The sequence below is a fragment of the Paramisgurnus dabryanus genome, chromosome 8, assembly GCF_030506205.2.
Source record: "Paramisgurnus dabryanus chromosome 8, PD_genome_1.1, whole genome shotgun sequence".
NCBI lineage: Eukaryota > Metazoa > Chordata > Actinopteri > Cypriniformes > Cobitidae > Paramisgurnus > Paramisgurnus dabryanus.
This window is the reverse complement of record NC_133344.1, coordinates 13638873-13657531: the sequence shown is the minus strand read 5'-3', so window position 1 is coordinate 13657531 and position 18659 is coordinate 13638873. Positions and strand designations below refer to the sequence as shown.

The 18659-nt window shown below is 38.2% G+C and overlaps 1 protein-coding gene and 1 long non-coding RNA gene across 2 annotated transcripts; both read left to right on the top strand.

The window, feature by feature from the left end:
* Positions 1-12565: 12565 nt before the first annotated feature.
* On the top strand, positions 12566-13593 carry LOC135771895 (uncharacterized; the record flags this gene model as incomplete). Its single annotated transcript, XM_065282245.1, has 3 exons — positions 12566-12851; positions 12960-13253; positions 13520-13593. Coding segments are annotated over 3 exons (654 nt in total), but the record flags the coding sequence as incomplete, so codon positions are not given.
* A 69-nt stretch (positions 13594-13662) lies between these two features.
* LOC135770780 (uncharacterized) lies at positions 13663-17428 on the top strand. The gene is made up of 4 exons (XR_010542770.1): positions 13663-13789; positions 15235-15282; positions 16659-16677; positions 16809-17428. It is a non-coding gene; the product is annotated as an uncharacterized lncRNA (long non-coding RNA).
* The last annotated feature ends 1231 nt before the right edge of the window (positions 17429-18659 follow it).

The window sequence follows — 18659 nt, the reverse complement described above, 5'->3', positions numbered from 1 at the left end:
TTAAAAAATGTCACAAAATGGCTGCTAGAGGTTATAGAGAAAGGCTACATAATTCAGTTTGTTTCCCATCCTCCCAGGTTCGGAGGGGTTTTACCCACCGAGGTGGGCCCCGGAAAAAGACCACCTTATTAAAGGAATAGGTCATTGCTTTATAGCCATTATTTTATTGTACCAAAGAAGGATGGAGGGCTGAGGCCTATTTAGATCGATCTCTGAAGAGATAAAAATTCTAAAACTGACAATTCCTTTTATTGTGGCGTTAATCAGGTCTGAGGACTGGTTCGTCATGATAAGGACCCCTATGTCCATATATCTATCCTCCTGCAGCATCTGGAAATCCCAGGTTTGCTTTCGGGGGCAAACCATACCAATATCGGGTTCTGCCGTTCAGAGTAGTTCTTTCACAGCGCATAATGCATGGATTTAACCCTTGCTCCTCTGAGACTTCAAGGGATCCAAATACTTAATTACATAGACTATTGGCTTGTGTTAGTCCAGTCTCGAGACATGGCAGTTCGGCATCGAGATGTCGTCCTTGCCCATATGAAGCGCCTAGGGCTACGGAACAACGCCAAAAAGGGCATTTTAACCCACTAGCAGAAAATATTATTTCTTTGGGTAACTTGGGACTCAGTGAGGATGTAGGCACGTATGTCTCCTACACACACAGAGTCGATCCTGGCATCAGTGTCTAGGATCAGATAAGGCCAATTTTACACCGTAAAGCACTTTCTAGAGTGTTAGGTCTGTTGGCGGCAGCATCTAGTATTAGGGAGGCCTGAGGTCGCGCCCTCTATACAGACTGGCGCATCAGGTTCTCCTTTGGTCTCACAGGAAATTTTTTTGTCATTCAGACATCCCCAGGGTCCAGAATGTGAGAGCAGACACCCTGTCGAGGCAGGGGCTGAGGTTGTAAAGCCCATACTATTCGAAAGATTATGGTTTAAAATGGAGATTACTCCAGATTTAAGATCCACTATTTCTGTTTTTATGCTCCTATTATTAAGGGCTCTTTTTAGTGTTTCGAAAGCCCTTTTCATGGCCTCTTTCAAACACATTTGACTTATGTGCAGATACATTTCTGTCACTGAAGTTAGCCTTTTTATTAGCCATCATAGTTCAACAGGTGCCTGCAAGTCGGCTTCATCCGTTTTAACCGTGAGGGCTGTGAATTACTCTAGTTCTGAGGATCTAGATGTAATTAATGTTTATACATAAAACACAAATGAGCTCCACACGAAATTAAAACTATTTTAAATGGAGACTATTCACTACTCGGTTTAGTGACAAAAATGTATTTCCAAACTGCCCAGTGGCTTCAGTTCTGGAATTTTTACAAAATCGGTTTTCATCCGGTTTATATCCATTTACTACCAGAGTATAGGCTGCGGCTATCTCTGTGTCTATGCTCCTATTTCTAAGGGTTCTATCTGTAGTGCTTCGAAAGCCCTTCTCATGGCCTCTTTCGAACACATTTGACTCATGTACAGATACATTTCTGTCACTGAAGTTAGCCTTTTTTATTAGCCATCATGGTTCAACGGGTGCCCGCGAGTCGGCTTCACCCGTTTTAACTGTGGGCTGTGAATTACTCTAGTTCTGAGGATCTAGATGTAATTAATGTTTATACAGAAAAACACAAATGGGGTCCAGATGAAATTAAGGCTATTTTAAATGGAGGCTATTCACTACTCGGGGTAGTGACAAACATTTACTTCCAAACTGCCCATTGGCTTCAGTTCTGGAATTTTTACAATACCGTTTTTTCATCCGGTTTAAATCCATTTACTACCAGAGTATAGGCTGCGGCTATCTCTGTTTTTATGCTCTTATTACTAAGGGCTCTATCTGTAGTTGTTTCGAAAGCCCTTCTCATGGCCTCTTTCGAACACATTGATTCATGTACAGATAAAGTTCTGTCACTGAAGTTAGCCTTTTTATTAGCCATCACTTCTCTGAGGAGAGTGAGTGACTTCTTATTCATGCCTGGAGTTCGCTTCAGACGAATTAAGGCTATTTTAACTACCTGGTGTAGTGACGACATATTTAGTTCCAAACTGCCCAGTGGCTTCAGTTCTGGAATTTTTACAATACCGGTTTTTTATCCGGTTTATACCCAGAGTATATGCTGAGGCTATCTCTGGTTTCACACTCGTATCCCTGAGGGCTCTATGGGTAGTAGCATCACTTCTCTGAGGAGAGTGAGTGACTAACAAGCTTATCAGCTGCTTCTTCATGCCTGGAGTTTCGCTCCAGGCGACATTTAAGGCTGTTTTATTTAAAAAAGTAGAGATTATTCACTACTCTGTGTAGTGACAAACATTTACTTCCAAACTGCCCACTGGCTTCAGTTCTGGAATTTTTACAATACCGGGTTTTCATCCGGTTTATATCCATTTACTATCGGAGTATATGCTGCGGCTATCTCTGCCTTCACGCCTTATTGGGTGGTACATTTAGGATGAGGCCTCCTGCTCAAATCAGAGTTCCAGTATGGGACCTGGCAGTAGTTCTGAAAGGGGTTCTTTATGGCACCTTTCGAACCCATTAACTTGTGTACAGTTAAGTTTCTGTCACTGGAGTTAGCCTTTTTATTAGCCATCACTTCTCCGAGGAGAGTGGGCAACTTCCAAGCTTATCAGCTTCTTCTCTATCCTGGAGTTTGCTTCAGGACATATTAAGGCTATTTGCACCCAAGACCGGGTTATGTTCCCAAGGTTCCTAGCAATGTGGCTAGAACATTGGTCTTTCAGGCTTTTTCATCCTCCTCCTCAAGAGTCGGCGGATCAACAGAGGCTACATCTTCTATGCCCTGAGGGGTTTTTAGAGGTTTACATTAATAGATCTTCCACCTTAGAAGATCCGACCAACCTTTGGTCTGTGTTTGGTTCTCCAAGAGAGAACATTCTTCCTCTAAACAAACAATCAATAATTGATTGTGGAGGCTATTTTTATAGCGTATGAGGTGCACATTATGTTTTCACCTCTGCGAAAATTAGGGCACACTCGACTAGGAGTATGGCGTCTTATCTGGCCCCTTTGTCAGGGACCTCCATGCTTTGTGGTGTGGCGGGATAATCTCCCCCACACATTTTTATGAGGTATTATGATTTTAGACCTCCCTTTTCTACCGGGATCTCAGGTCTTTATGTCTTAAGTTGTGCGTAGACACCTTCACACTTACAGACAGTCACAATTAATTATGGCGTAGTGGGTATCTCGTTCCCCATAATGTCATTACATGACACAGCGTCAAGTATCCCTTGAAAGGGAACGTCAGGTTACGACTGTAACCGTGGTTCCCTGAGATAGGGAACGAGACGCTGTGTCCCTTTGCCATAACTCCTTGTGCCTGTAGCATTCGCTTCAATTTTAACAGAAGCTGTTTGACCTATATTATTTCCGCATATTTATAGCCTCGCGTTGCCACGTCACTCTTGACGTCATCCGCCGGCGTCTATATATAGACCTAGTTGACACAATATTCACGCGCGTCACGCTGCATAGCGTTCCCCATAATGTCATTACATGACACAGCGTCTCGTTCCCTATCTCAGGGAACCACGGTTACAGTCGTAACCTGACGTTTCACACTGCATGACTTCACCATAGGAATAATTGGCAACAACTTTGTTCTGGTCCACAAACTCTACTTCTCACAAACAATGCACACAAGAAGTGACAAGGAAACAACACGCATGCAAGACTGGAGTTCTTATATGAGGATTATTTTAAAAAAGAATAGCCCGCAAGAAGCTTGCCATACAAATTGCATGTGTGCTCATTTACAGCGAAAGATGAAAAAGAGAAGAGGCCCTTTTCTGAACCGAAGCCATGCTTGCAGATATTGTGGTCTGTCTGTACCTTATAACTCCTCCCTGAACTTTCAGCAGCCCTGTATGTTGCGCTCTCATTGGCTGTAAGTCATGCAATGTTATTTTCAGTCAGAACACATTCACACAACATGATTTTAAATAGCCGACAGGTTCAGATATTTAGCCTGCCAGATTTCTCACGGGTGTCTGTGTCTTATCTGTGATTCTCTCAGATCACATGTTTGTTAATTCACACTGTGTGATTGTCACTCGCATGCACAAGCACCGATTTGCCTGTTATTTATTTGTCTGTTATTTCTCAAAACCTGTCGAAGAGTCAAAATCAAGGCTAAAATCGTGCAGTCTGAACTCGGCAGAAGTATTTACTGTAAAGAATGTTTCATTGTAAATATAAAAAACAATTCTAGTGCTGTTTAACCTGAGAATTAAATATAAATTAATCACAGGACAAGAAATAATACATTTGTGTTACATTTTCATCTTATTTTAAAAGAGGATTATACCTTTGTAAGTCAGTTTCTTCCCCTTGTAGTAGACACATTTTTTATTTGATTTTTTTCCGAGACACTGCATGCATTCAGAAGTCCTGAGGAATCTTTAAGTGGATGTCCAGGACTGTAGGGAGATACCACATATTTTGTTTTGCAATAACTTTGTAATATTTTTTTAATCAAAGTATGTTTATAATCAGGGCTTGACATTAACTGTTTTGCTCACCAGCCAAAGTGGCTAGTTGTTTTTCAAAGTTACTAGCCACTCAGCATTTTCACTGGCCACAATTTGGTTGCTGGTAAAATACATTTTATATGATTAAACTTGACTTTGGCATCCTAAAATGACTTTAATTCGAGCAAATTTACTTGGTTTAGCTAAATAAGATGCAGATTGAATTTCAAGTGCAGTCTTCAAATGCAAATTACCATTCAATACCATTAGGTACTGATATGTACCTTTGATGTGCTAATATGCAGTCTTATAGGTACAAAGGTGTACTTTTAATAAGAGTAGTGCCCCAGTGACTGCGTTTGTACCTTTTTTTCTGATAGTGTGCTGCCCTCTAGAGGAATTTAAATAAAATATTAATACAAGTTTTTGTCTACAGTAGAGTTTCTGACAGCACATCAAAACACAAGAGAAGATTATCTAAAAGTGCAAAATTGGGAATTACTATGCCTGCCTTGAGTGGCTTGTATTTTACTTTTCCAAGTGATAGTGTTGCACAGACACATTGGTGTGATGATGGGTGAGGTTTTTTAAACATCAAAACATTCTAGGGCTATGTAGCCTCATAAAATCTCCCTTTCTCTATTCAGTAAAGCATTTCTTAGTTTCTTTTTTGTTTATTTTGTAAATAGTATTTTTCATGAGTGTATGAAGGTATTTTTGGTGCAAAACACCTGCACACCCGTGACAGTGGAATTTGTAGTTGTAGAGATTATCAACACAGGTGTATCAGTAAATTTCAAGTAACAGATAAAGTTTTTTTTTTCTTTAAAGGCGGGGTGCATGATTAAAAAAAAAACACTTTGGAAAAGGTAGTCGGCCGAGTGCCAAAACACACTTGTAGCCAATCAGCAGTAAGGTGCGTGTCTACTAACCGACATTGTTGCCTGGGTTGCGTATGTGTGGGACGGGTCTATCAAAAGAAGGTCCAGATTCTATTGGGGTAGGGGCGTGTTTGTTTAGGTGATTTCAAATATCAAAGTTGGCTTTCAGAGATTGTGCACCCCGCCTTTAAATACAACAGAAGAGTTTCATTTTTACGAATCCTTCAGTGCAGCTGCACAAAACTTATTTTACGAATCAAAGATAAAGAAACTCATACATTCATGTATTTTGCTGCAATAAATATGGTTCAAAACAATAACCACCAATGTTTCTGCGAGTTAATTTGTCAGGTAATATTTTCACCAAGTGGAGAACAATATAAATAAAATATTTTTTGATGCAGGCTTTTAAATATGTTTTGCACCATATTTTCTGAAGCAATTGTAGCAAAATTTGCATTTAGCCAAGCTATGCAATACAGTGGAATACTCCAATAAGGTGGGTAGCTAAAGGGGTATCCAAATTTTATGCGCTACTTTCACTTCATTTAATAATTCATTTCCTGTTAATGTACGTTGCCAATTTTAAATTTGGAAGAGGATGCATATAGTATTTGTCTTTCTGTGGACTAAAGTCTGCTCATAGATTGGGCTTTTTTCTCTTTGTACTGTTTTACAACAAAACTCAACACCATGTTTTTATTTTTAAAGTTATATTTTTACCGTATGATGATGATGAGAGTAACTGTGTTGGACTGGACAGCAGCCTTGAACTTGAAACGCAATGCACATCGTGTGCTTCTTATACCCAACAATAACGCGTGTGCACAGAGCTAAGTGAGTTAATGTTCGCGTCTTTTTGGTTTAAAGACAAATACACATAAACATGTCTCAAATTAGCTGTCTTGGTGAGTATCATAGTAAACAGTTGATAATCTTAACCGAATGTAAACATGTTATTGCATTTGGTCTTACAGTAGGTCTAGCTGTTGAAGTCTCTGTCATTAAAGTTAAAGGAGGCATTCTATGAAAATCTGACTTTTTTCATGTTTTAGTGCTATAATTGAGTCCCCAGTGTTTCTACCAACCCACAAAAAACATGAAAAATAGCAACCCTATAACTTTGTTTTGGTTTGCTTCTCTCTGCAAGCATGTGAAAAAATAGGTCATTGAAATTTGTCTCCCCCCATGACATAGTAAGGGGATCTTATTATAATGATACCACCCCTTCATCTGCACTATCCAACCATGATGAGGCCATTTTGTCTGAGACTGTATTCACTTTCATCAATACAAGTATTAAATATGTTGTTTAATGTGTTTCTCTGAAGTTTAAAATGAATACAAGGATTAATGCACTGCAAGAGACGGAGTGAGAGAACAATGCGTATAAGCTATCATACACAATAAGCATAGGCTATATACGTTTTATCAGTTTCTCTAAAGATTGAGCATTAAATGTGCTGTTTAAATACTTATCATTTAAATGTGCTTGTGTGGTTCGGTCAAAAAGTCAACTCATGAGTGTTTGTGGAAGTAGCATGTGAAGGACCTAAAAGTCTTTATTTTTATCCAACAATGTTCCCCATCTGCTTATGAATTTAAATGACATATCATTTAGATGTGCTTGTGTGGTTCGGTCAAAACGTAAACTCATGAGTGTTTGTGGAAGTAGCATGTGAAGGACCTTAAAGTCTTTATTTTTATCTCACAATGTTCCCCATCTGCTGATGAACACGTATGTAGTATGCATAGAACAGATGATCGATTTTTAAACTGATTCAAATATTTAAAGCTGAACAACACAGCTACTAACTTGTTCCGTGAGAATCTCCTGCTTTGTTGTTGCTGTCTGATACTTGCTGCAGCACTCCAGCTCTTGAGACTCCGCCCACATGAGCTCATTTGAATTTAAAGGGATACACACAAAAACTGTGTATGTTTTCTCACACCCATAAAGTGCCTATTTTGAACATAGACTGTAAAAAAAAGATGGACAATGCCTGTTCGCTCTCTTCCATTGGTGAAAAGTGAAGCCGTCAGTGTCCCGATATGGCGCTGACATCTTGGGTCTTGAGTCTGCCCAGTAGCAATTTCGGGACCAGTCCTGCGCAGTAGTGAGCTGGAAGTAAAGCCGCGAAATCAAGACCCCGCCCTCGCTCTCGCAGAATGCGCATATCACACGATATCACATCTGTCTATCATGACGTGACACCACCGTTTTTATATCATTAAATAACTAACTAAACACAAACTTATTTTAAAAACAAACATTTGTATTTACATCAGCGTGAAAAAAACTACAGTAAATGACAGAAACCAGCTTCGGAAAAAAGATAATTGAAGTGTAATTAATTTTTTTAGTTGGTCTCAAGTCCCATTGAATAACATGGGGAGGCGGGGTTTATGACCTATACTGGGACCAGTCACTGGGGGGGGGGCGATCAAGACGTTTTGGCTTCACTTTTCAGGGCTTGTGCAGCACGCTTGATTTTGACATGCTACAATAAATGATCTATATGGTATTTTGAGCTAAAACTTGACATACTGTATGTACTCTGGGGACATCAAAGATTGTACATCTTAAAATGTCTTGTGGAATGTCCCCTTTAACTGAATTAGAAAAGAAGAAGAGAAAATCACTCATTGTTATGACTGGCTAACTGTAACTTTGTAACAAAAATTAATCCATATTTATTTATTTGTGTCTGGGGGGGTTAGTGAGGTCTGTAGCGGGAGGGAGAGTTTGGAGACGAGCGGTGAGTACGAGGATCAAGTACAAATGAGTAACACTTTTGTCTGTTTTATGGGAATTTTTTGTGGCACTGGTAGCGCAAGCTTTTTTCTGTTTTGCCAGTGTCTAACAACCACAAACCAATGGGCTGGTGGAGAGATTTAATCACACGTTAAAATAGATGGTCCATAAGTTCATTCATGAAGATGCCTAAAATTGGCTGGAACCTCTCTTGTTCGCTGTCTGGAAGGTCCCACAAGGTCTTCCCCCTTCAAGCTTTTTATGGTCGTCAGCCCAGAGGGGTGTTAGATGTCGTGAGAGGATGGGCCTTTTGAATAGAAAAACAAATTCAATACGTCCTGGACCTGAGAACAAAACTCCACACTTGTTACAGGCCCAGGAGAAGCAAAGCCAGCTGTACAACAGGGTGACCCGCCTACGCAAATTTGCACCGGGAGAAAAAGTGCTTGTATTACTGCCCACGTCGAGTTCTAAATTATTTGCAAAGTGGCAAGGACTGTTTGAGATCACATGGCAAGTTCACAATCTCAATAATGAGGTCGTCCGAACCGATAGGGGAGGGACACATCAGATATACCACCTCAGTCTCCTTAAAAAATGTAATGAGACGGAATCAGTGTTGCTGGCAACGTTGGTCAGTGGAGAAGATGATCTTGGGCCGGAGGTATGCTCAAAACCTCAATCTCTCGCTCAGGTCCCGGGTGGAGATCATTTCTTGCCCTCCACCTCACTACAGTATGTAGCCAGGTTGCAGACAAAATTTGCTAATGTTTTCTCACCCCTACCTGATCGCACAAATTTTATTCAGCATCATATCAAGATCGAGCCAGGTGTTATTATGCACAGCCAGCCATATTGTTTGCCTGAGCATAAAAAAGGTGTTACGGGCTGATTTAGAGGCGATGCTCAACATGGGCGTAATAGAAGAATTCAGCAGTGATTGGGCAAGCCCGATAGTTTTAGTAAAATGGATGGTTCCGTTCAGTTCTGTGTGGAAATTCAACGCATATCCAATGCTGCTTGACTGGCTAGGCACAGCTTGCTTTTATTGGACACTGGGTTTAACTAAAGGGTACTGGCAGATCCCCTTATCACCAGTGTCTAAAGAAAAACAGCCTTCACGACGCCATTAGGATTACACCAATTCGTAATGCTTCCATTCGGGCTGTTTGGTGCAAAAGCACCTTAAGTGTAATTTTCCCCCTAAGTTTACCCTTATGTTTCCCAAATCAAGTTTTTTCTGTTGTGTCACCATGGCAACAATAGTATTTTATAACGACAAACCTGGGTCGCTGTCTTGAAACACTTCTCTTAGGAAAGAGTAATCATTAAGGGATTATACTGTATGCAACACCCTTAATTTATTCTTTTAGTTAAGGGGAATTTACCCGTTAAGTGTCATACTTAAGGGATGAACTTAAGGTGCTTTATGCAACCGGGCCCAGTCACTTTTCAGCATCTCATGGACCATATTCATCTAGATTACATCATTATATATTGCAATGACTGCGAGTGGCATATTGAGCATCTGAGGGTTGTCATGCGAGCGCTGAGAAAGGCTCGATTCATGGCCTACCTGAAGAAGTGTGTGGTTGGGTATGTGGAGGTCAGGTTAGGTATCTGGGTTTCCACTTGGATCATGGCCAGGTGCGTCCCAAAACTGACAAGACGGCTGTCCGAGATCTAAGACCAGAAAGGATTTTGGGGCTGGCAGGATATTATAGAAGGTTTGTGCCTAATTATTCAGACCTCACCATCTCCTTGACTGATCTCACTAAAAATGAAGCTCCAGAACCGGTCCAGTAGAAGGAGCTGTGTCAGCAGGATTTTACCCAAGTGAAGGCTGTTCGGTGTGGCAGTCCACTCTTATACTGTCCTGATTCTTCTCCCCATTTCTTGTTGCAGATTGACGCGTTGGACAGGGTTCTTGGTGCAGTCCTGTCCCAGGAGATAGAAAGTGAGGATTTTTTGGTACAGATAGAAAGTTCATGCTTTTTTGGTACAAGTTGCACAGTGTTTTCTTTCATGGACTATGGACCACATAAAGTAGCCTTGGCCACCCCATTTAATTATAGCTCTGCAACTGTTCGTATATAGGCCTTAACCAATACTGTATTAAAAATATATATATTTTATTTATTTATTCTTTGTATTATTCCCTCATTGGGATGCTGAGCTGTCCTAAAATGAAGATCCTAATCTCCCTCGTAAACCACAAAAAAAAGGAAATCCTTTAGAAGGTGGGCGTGAACATCAGAGCACTACACATATTGAAACTTATGAAAAAACACATCATTCTTTCTTCTGCTGAACAAGAGAAGCATTTATTTCTCTCTTCTTTTTTATCTTGTTTCAGTTGGTTCTTATCCAGTCCACTTGATGGAATATATTCTTTAAAATTTGAGCTTGTATTCAGTTTATAAGTGGGATTTTTCTATATAAGAAGAAGCATTGTGATCAAGGGATGAAAGGAGTGCTAAATCTGCTTTTTCAAGGTACTGTGTCACTTTACTTCTATTCGTGCATTTTATGGGGCAAGAGATTCTGTCAAAGGACAACGCCGCAGTCCCTGCAGTGCGTGGAGGCCTCGCCCATTGATATATTAAATTGGTATTTATTTGAATTTTAACTGAATACATTTTTTTATATTTGCAGTGAGGGAAATGCTTTGTTAATTAATATATAAACAAATATTTTACTCCCCCGTGCACTTTCCCATGTGTGCTGCTGTCAAATTAAACAAAAAGTATATTTTATTAAGACTTTTAAGACATTCGTTCTTTATTTACTCACAAGCGTGCAAGACGCATTAAGATGCATTTTGATGAACTATGCATGGATCAACATTTGCAGAATCCCAATAATTATTTTAGGGTTTTAGTTTTCTGTGCAAAAGTCGTCACATGTACAAGACAACTAAAACACAAAAGTTTCATGCTATATATTAGGCCATAAATATGTCTGTGTAATTGTTCTAAAATCTTCAAAAGTAGATTTTTATCCCTGTCTCAGACTTTTTCCTTCAATTGGACTAGGGCTGTAACTCTTTGAGCATTGTATATATTGTGATTCCTTTAATTTATTTTATTTTTTCTCGTTGTATTTCTTTTCTACACTTTGTAGCGATGCTATAGACAAGGGTTTTTACGAAGACAGGGTGAGGGACGCCTATGTATAGAGACCTCTTTGCGCTAATTGGTTGGATTATATGACCGTGCTCCTCTCGAACTTCATTAAAACCTTCATTTGTTTTGCCTTTCCTGAAAATCAAACCAAAGAACTTGTTAAAAGTGTAAATTCTGATTGAGCCAAAGGAACTTAATTTTAAATTGTCTGGTTTAACAGACAGCCATTAATAAATTAATATTATCTAATGTTTTTCTCACAGGTGTTCTGCTGTATGAGACTTTGGCATGGGAAGTGAGAATGCCATCAGAAATTCATGGCCTCAAAGGTTCCTGTCTGGTTATACCGTGCTCTTACTCTTACTATTCATACCCACCAACTAACCCACGTAGAGTTGTGTGGTATCAGTATGTGTCGAGTGGCTACCCTTTAGTGTGTGATCCCTGGTATCCAGACAGTGTCATTGACAAGTTCAGAGGAAAAACTGATATATATAGGCATACAAACTCAGATCGGGATTGTAGTCTGCTGATCAAAAGCGTGGATCCGTCCCACAATGGGGAAAAAATATATGCATGGATTGACCCAGAAAATATTGGATGGCGCACCTACAAGTTTTATGACGTCACCTCCACGATTATTGTTGACAGTACGTAAATACTTCACATGTTCTTTTAATGTAATATTTGGTTTGAAAGTGTCATTACAGCTATATCATTGGTTGCCTAAAGGGCGATTTATAGTCGTGCGTAGGTCCTACGGCGTAGCAGCGACAGCGTAGGTTCCGCGTCGGTTTTCATTTATACTTGTGCGTCGCCGTCCGCGTCGACGTGCAAACACACGCGAAACCGCTGGTTGGCAGTTATCACGCGTGTAACCACAGTAGCAGCAGAAGTCGTCACAGAAGAAGAAGCTAAGCAAGTTAACCCACAAACGAAGACGAAATAGCAACTTGTTGTGTATAATTTGAGAAGACCAGCAATGATGGAAGTAAATAAACAGTGACTTATGTTGCAGTTTGAGTTAAATCACTCCTCAACTTGGCTCATCTTTGTTTTCACCGTCTCAAACGGAAATACCTATGACGCAGTTTTTTTACCTGACGGGAGGGGTTCTGGTGGACCAATCACAGAGCTTGCGGTCCGCGTAGAGCCGACGCGCTGTTAGAAATTTTGTGAGGTGTGCGTCAGGCTACGCAGAGCTACGCACAAGCTACGGATAGCCTACGCCGTAGCTACGCCGTAGGACCTACGCACGACTATAAATCGCCCTTAACTGTAACATTTTTCCCTACTATAGCAAATCCACAGCAGCCCATCATTAATATTTCTGGAGGTTTAAAGACCGGTGACAGCATTACAGTAGTGTGTTACACCTTACACACCTGTCCATACAGAAAACCAAACATCATTCTGAAGGGTGTAGAAGGATCTGATAAAATAGATGATGTCCGTATGGAAAATGGTCAATGGAAAACCACTCTGACACGCACCGGTGTTGTGAAGGCTGAACGCTCAGATATTGAGTGTACTGTAACACATCATGGAGGCATAAAAACAAGAGCTACAAAATCACAAAGTGCAAAATGTGAGTAAAAATGTATATATGCATTCAAAGGCACACCTCTATACTTGCCTATACTTGTAGTTTTAAAATCATGTTTGATGTTTGTGTGTCAACTGCTTATAATTTCAGGTGTCCATTCTAGTATAACCATTGAGCCTAAACTGGCAGATATTACAGAGGGTGTTGAAAAGACCTTCACTTGTACCGTCCACCATTCCTGCCAGACGAATCCTCCGATCCTCTCCTGGAACTATGAGAATATGCCGATCAAAAATGGAAAGAAACAACTTACAGGGTTTGAATGGGCCACCTTTTCCACCATAACCTTTTTGGGGGCAAAGAAAGACGATGGGAAGAAATTAATCTGCACTACAAATATTTCTGGACAGAAAATCACAAAATCTGTTGACCTTCATGTACAACGTGAGTGATTTCAAGACATCATACACAATGTGTGCTATTTCTCTGGGTCTTTTTACTTATATATTTTTGTCTGCAGATTATTTTACAGAGCCTCCAAAACCAGTGACTCCAGTCCAGAATAAATGTATGTTTGTGTGTTTCACATTTATCCTGTAGCTGTTACATGATATATACATAATAATGACCCATAAATGACTTACTTCTTCCACTTCCTTTAGTGTGTACGATTCCTCTGTGTCTTATCATTTATATATTTTTGTCTGCAGATTCTTTTACAGAGTCTCCAAAACCAGTGACTCCAGTCCAGAATAAATGTATGTGTTTCACATTTGTCCTGTAGCTCTTTACATGATATATACATCATAATCACACATAAATGACTTCATTCTTTCACTTCCTTTAGCTGTTTCCCAGAATGAACCCGAGTTGAGGACCTTTGACATGAAGACAATTGGCCTTTACATTCTAGCCCCCTCATTTGCTTTGCTTCTCATTTGCATATTTGCTGGAGTCATCATATACAAGAAGTGTAACAGGTACATGTGTGTTACATCAGGGTTATACTTAGGAAATGTCTGAATTAAGTATTCATGATGTATTGATATGATGTAGTTTCATTGAGCAAGTATAACTTTTCATACTGTCATGCATTTTATGTGTTGTATGATGATCACTTTTAAAAACAATTATGAAAATATAATCAGATTACAGTGTGCTAAAGACTGGAAATGTCTTGTGTGTGAGAGTGAGGCAGCATCACTCAGGTTCTGGTTAGCTATGTTTATAATGTATGTGTGAATGAAAGCTATTTCAGAACATGCATAGAAACCGCTCTCATCCTTAGCAACCATTACCTAAAATAGTAGCACCATAAATGAACCGACATTTGTGGCTTGCTTAAAAACCATCTGTTCTAAAAATAATGTAAAATAAAAGGGCTGTCAATAGATTTAAATATTATATCTAGATTAATCGCATGATTTCATAAGTTAACTCGCGATTAATCGCAAATTAATCTCACATTCTGTCTGTTCAAAATGTACCTTAATTTAACACTTTTCAGGTTTTTCATATTCTTATCAACATGGGTGTGGACACATTTACAAATATAGTTGCTTTATGTAAATGTATGTTTACACCAGCCTGTTTACATTTTTAACAGAACCATTAGCCATTCATTTGTATATGAATTTTCCTTTCAGAAAACCATTTTCTTTCTCCATCTCTGTTTGCTGCTGCATCATTTGTGACCAGTGCTGGCAAGTTCAGTCGGAATTAGCAAATTTTCGAAAATCATTTTGACATTCTCTTTTAAAAAACTTCAAAACAATGCATGATTTGGACTCAAACACCTGTTTGAAGTCATGTTTTAAAAGCGAAACCAAAATCTCCGACCCGCATTAATGGAGAAGCATCTTTGTATTAGTTAAGCATTTAGGATGGTAACATTTACACCTCTCAGAAAATGTACAAATAAAGATCATTTAGATGTACAACGAGCATTTAGAGTTTTGTGCATTACGTTAATTCACTGTTAATAAATTAACGTCGAGGGGTTAAAAATTATTTGCATTAAACAGCCTTTGATTTTGACTCTTCTTTCTCTCTGCTTCTGCCCTAAACTCCCAGAAATAATTGCAAGTGAAAGGTCATTATATGCAGTAAAATTTAGGCATAGACATGTATGCATTTGATACCAATATGTACCTGTGTGTTAGGTACTAATATGCACTCTATAGGTACAAAGGTGTACTTTTTGAAAGGGTACCAGCCAGCTTTTGTACCATTCTGTGAGTGTAGGAGAGAGTGACATCCTGCATCTGTGACTGATTTTTATATAGTAAATTTTGTCTGCTGATCTAAATGCATCTGTATAAATGTAAAAGAATTAAGCTAATGGATAAAGTAAATATACATACGTCTGTTGATAAAAACTTACAATAGCACACTTCACCTTTCTTCTTGTAAAATCTATTTACAGGTCAAATGATTTGCATGCAACTGCGGCCCTTACACCATCACCAAAGAGGTATTGTGCATGTAGTCTCTAAAACTATAAACTGTAATTTTGTTTATTTTTTTGTGCAATATTATAGTAGATTGATGTCTACACTCAAAAACAATATCAATATATACTGATCTCTGCATTCATTCCTGTGCTGAGTTGTCATACGCAAACGCACGAGGCATATTTGACACGCTGTGTGGTTTTCTTATAAATTACATAATATCACACAGGACATCTAAAACCTTGTTTATTCTTGTCTATCACTGCACATAAAGTTCGTTACACGCACAATCACAGGCCAAGCTATGCATTCCTTTGTGTTCCTTGTTGTATATGTATTATAATGATTAAGAAACACAAATAAGAGTCAAGACAATGATGGGAAGTTCTTCTTTTGTGCATTTTACTACGCAAAAGTAAAACTCTGTAACACCATTACTTCTCTTAGATAATGAACTGGCCAACCAAACTCTAACTATGTGATCGTTTTTACAATGGCCAAACAGTACTTTTACCAAAGTGTTCACATAACAACCCAATACACTACATCCCTTTAATTTACCATGATTAACTATAGTATTTGTAGCCAAAGCATGGTTGCACTTTTTCTGTATTTAAACCATGGTTTCTATACCTTACTTTTGACGTAAATGCGGGTGCCGCCATCTTTGAGCTCTTTTGTGTAAGACTTCCAGTGAGCCACTAAAGCTAATGGTAGTTTATAGCAAGTAACATTCATCTATCATTCAAACATTAATCATCAAATTCAAAGAAATAAACATTTGAAATATATATATAAATTAATATAATGTAAGTTTCACTTTTTGAATGGAATTAGTGAAATAAATCAACTTTTTGATGATTTTCTAATTATATGACCAGCGCCGTATATGACATAAACTGCTTATTAGTTCATGTTAATAATAGTTCTTAACGCATAAACAGAAAAATCGATGGACAACATAAGAAGCAGAGAAAAGTGGATACGATTAAATCATACTAGCGAACGTAGTAATGATGTAACATGTAAAAAAAGAGTTCTAAGTTAAGCCAATGTCCGCTGACTCCCCAGCAGTTGAAAAACCCTGTGAGAAATATCCTAGGGAGAAAAAAAACCTTGAGAAAGAGCTAGACATAGCTGATTATATCGAGGTTATACTATATATCAGATACTATTTTATAAAAAAATTTATATATACATATATATATAAGCGGGAAGCAGTCGATGGTCGAAGGGCTCCGGACATGCTTACTATTGCGGCATAAGTATATTACCCAGACGAATTATGTGAGTGCTTTGTTAAAGAGACATGTCTTTAGTTTATTGTTTTCTTAAATTCATTAAATTATATATTAACTTTCTTTTTAATTGTCTCCTAATCTCCTGTGCAATTTAGTCAGAAAAAAACCTGCACTGTAAGTATATAATCGATCATTACATTACTTTACACCATTTTAGTTAATTAGAACACAGTTTTTAACATCAAATCGTGTCTGAAATGTTATTGACTGATTTTACCTCTGTGTCTCTGAATTTATACTTTAAGATGGAGGATTGTGAAGGTTTATGCCAATATGGAAGATCTCAACATCTATGGAAACGTCTAAGGAAAATGCTCCACATCACTTGCAAAATGTGCTCAATACAGTGTTTTAAACAGAAAAGAAAAAAGTTAACATATATTTTAGTTAATATTAAAAATGCTTTCTCATCTCATGGAAAATAGCATCAATATTTTAATTCACATACTTTTATATTAGACTTACTATTACTTTATCTGATTTGTGTGGCATCTGGATCTCTCTTTGACTTTTCAGTTCTAATGAGGAATTTGGCTAAGCAAACAACTTTGCACTTAAAGGGACAGTTTACCCAAAAACTAAAATTCTGTAATTAATTACTCTCTGTCATGTTGTTTTAAACCTGTATGAGTTTCTTTATTCTGTTGAACACAACAAAAGATATTTTGATAAATGATGGTGAGTAATGGTGTTTCCTACCGTACTACAGTATGGCAGTCAATGGGTACCGTTGAGTGTATGGATACCATCATTTCTTAAAGGAATCATTTGATTTCATATTTTCTTTTGTCTTTAGTGTGTTAAAAGCTGTTTGTGCATATATAAGATTTGTAAAGTTGCAATTATTAAAGTTTTCAAACCCAAAGAGATCTTATTTTTAGCAAAACACTTACCTAATGTATATGCAAAGACAGAAGGTGTAACTTTCATTCACAGTGTAATATTGTTGCTGCGACCATGTCGTGGAGATGCTGTGTTTTTCCTTGCAAAAGAAAAACAACTTTCTTTGGCCTACCAATAGATGAATCAATAAGAAATCAATGGTTTTAGTTTTATTTACTGTTCCAGAACAACAGCTTAAATGTTTGATTGTGTGCTGCACATTTATTTGTTTCCTGAACATGGGAGAGTACAAGACTGGATGTGCATAAAGGCTTCGCCTAAAAAGTAGAGCAATTCCAACTTTGCAACTACAGTTTGGCTCTTGTGATTCACAGCCTGTAAGTAGTCTATTTTTTCAAGACAATTCAAAAGCGAGGTACAATTAGCAACAGAATATTGGCCTCTAAAGATATATTATTTTGTGTTAAACAGAATGAAGAAACACGTACGGGTTTAGAACAACATGAGGTGAGTATGACAGAAAAAACTATTCTGATGTTGTTTTAGCCGAGGATTAAATCTAAATAAATTATAGAATTGATGATCAAACATTAACGTCTTTGTGTTTTGAACTTTGACTGAAGGCAAAAACAACAACCTATAAAGATATCAGTTAATCTTAGCACCAGTTTTAGGTCCTTTTATATATGTCCTTGCATGCTTTTGAAACCCAACATATTTAGATGATTTGACAACAGAAGAAACAGATGTCTTTCGAGACACTGTGGATTAAATTTAAAGCTTAAACATCAAGGGTGTTATTTTCCATTTTGGTATAGGCATAAAAATCAAAGTAAGCATTCTGAGAAATAATGGTTTTTCACTTCCTCAAAAATTCATGTTTTCTCACTTCTTTTATTTTGCAGTGTTTGAAGGCTGACTCTCCATCTATTTGCTTGTGCAGGGACCGATCAAAGAACGTGCAAATAAAAAAGGAACAAGGTTATATTTGTATTTTATTTTGACAGAAAGTTTAGCACGTATGTCTGTATATTCTAATCTCCTGTGTGACAGCAATCATTTTTTTTACTAGTACTAGTAGGGGAGAGCAGGGGCGAAAGTAACATTTTTCCGGGTGTGCCTCATAAGTCTTGAAAAGTGAAGCCGTTGGCTCTTTGATCGCCCCCTGGTGGCTGGCTGCAGTACAAGTCATAAACCCCGAACTCTCCATTCAAACGAATGCTCTAAATATAAAAAATATTTACACTTCCAGT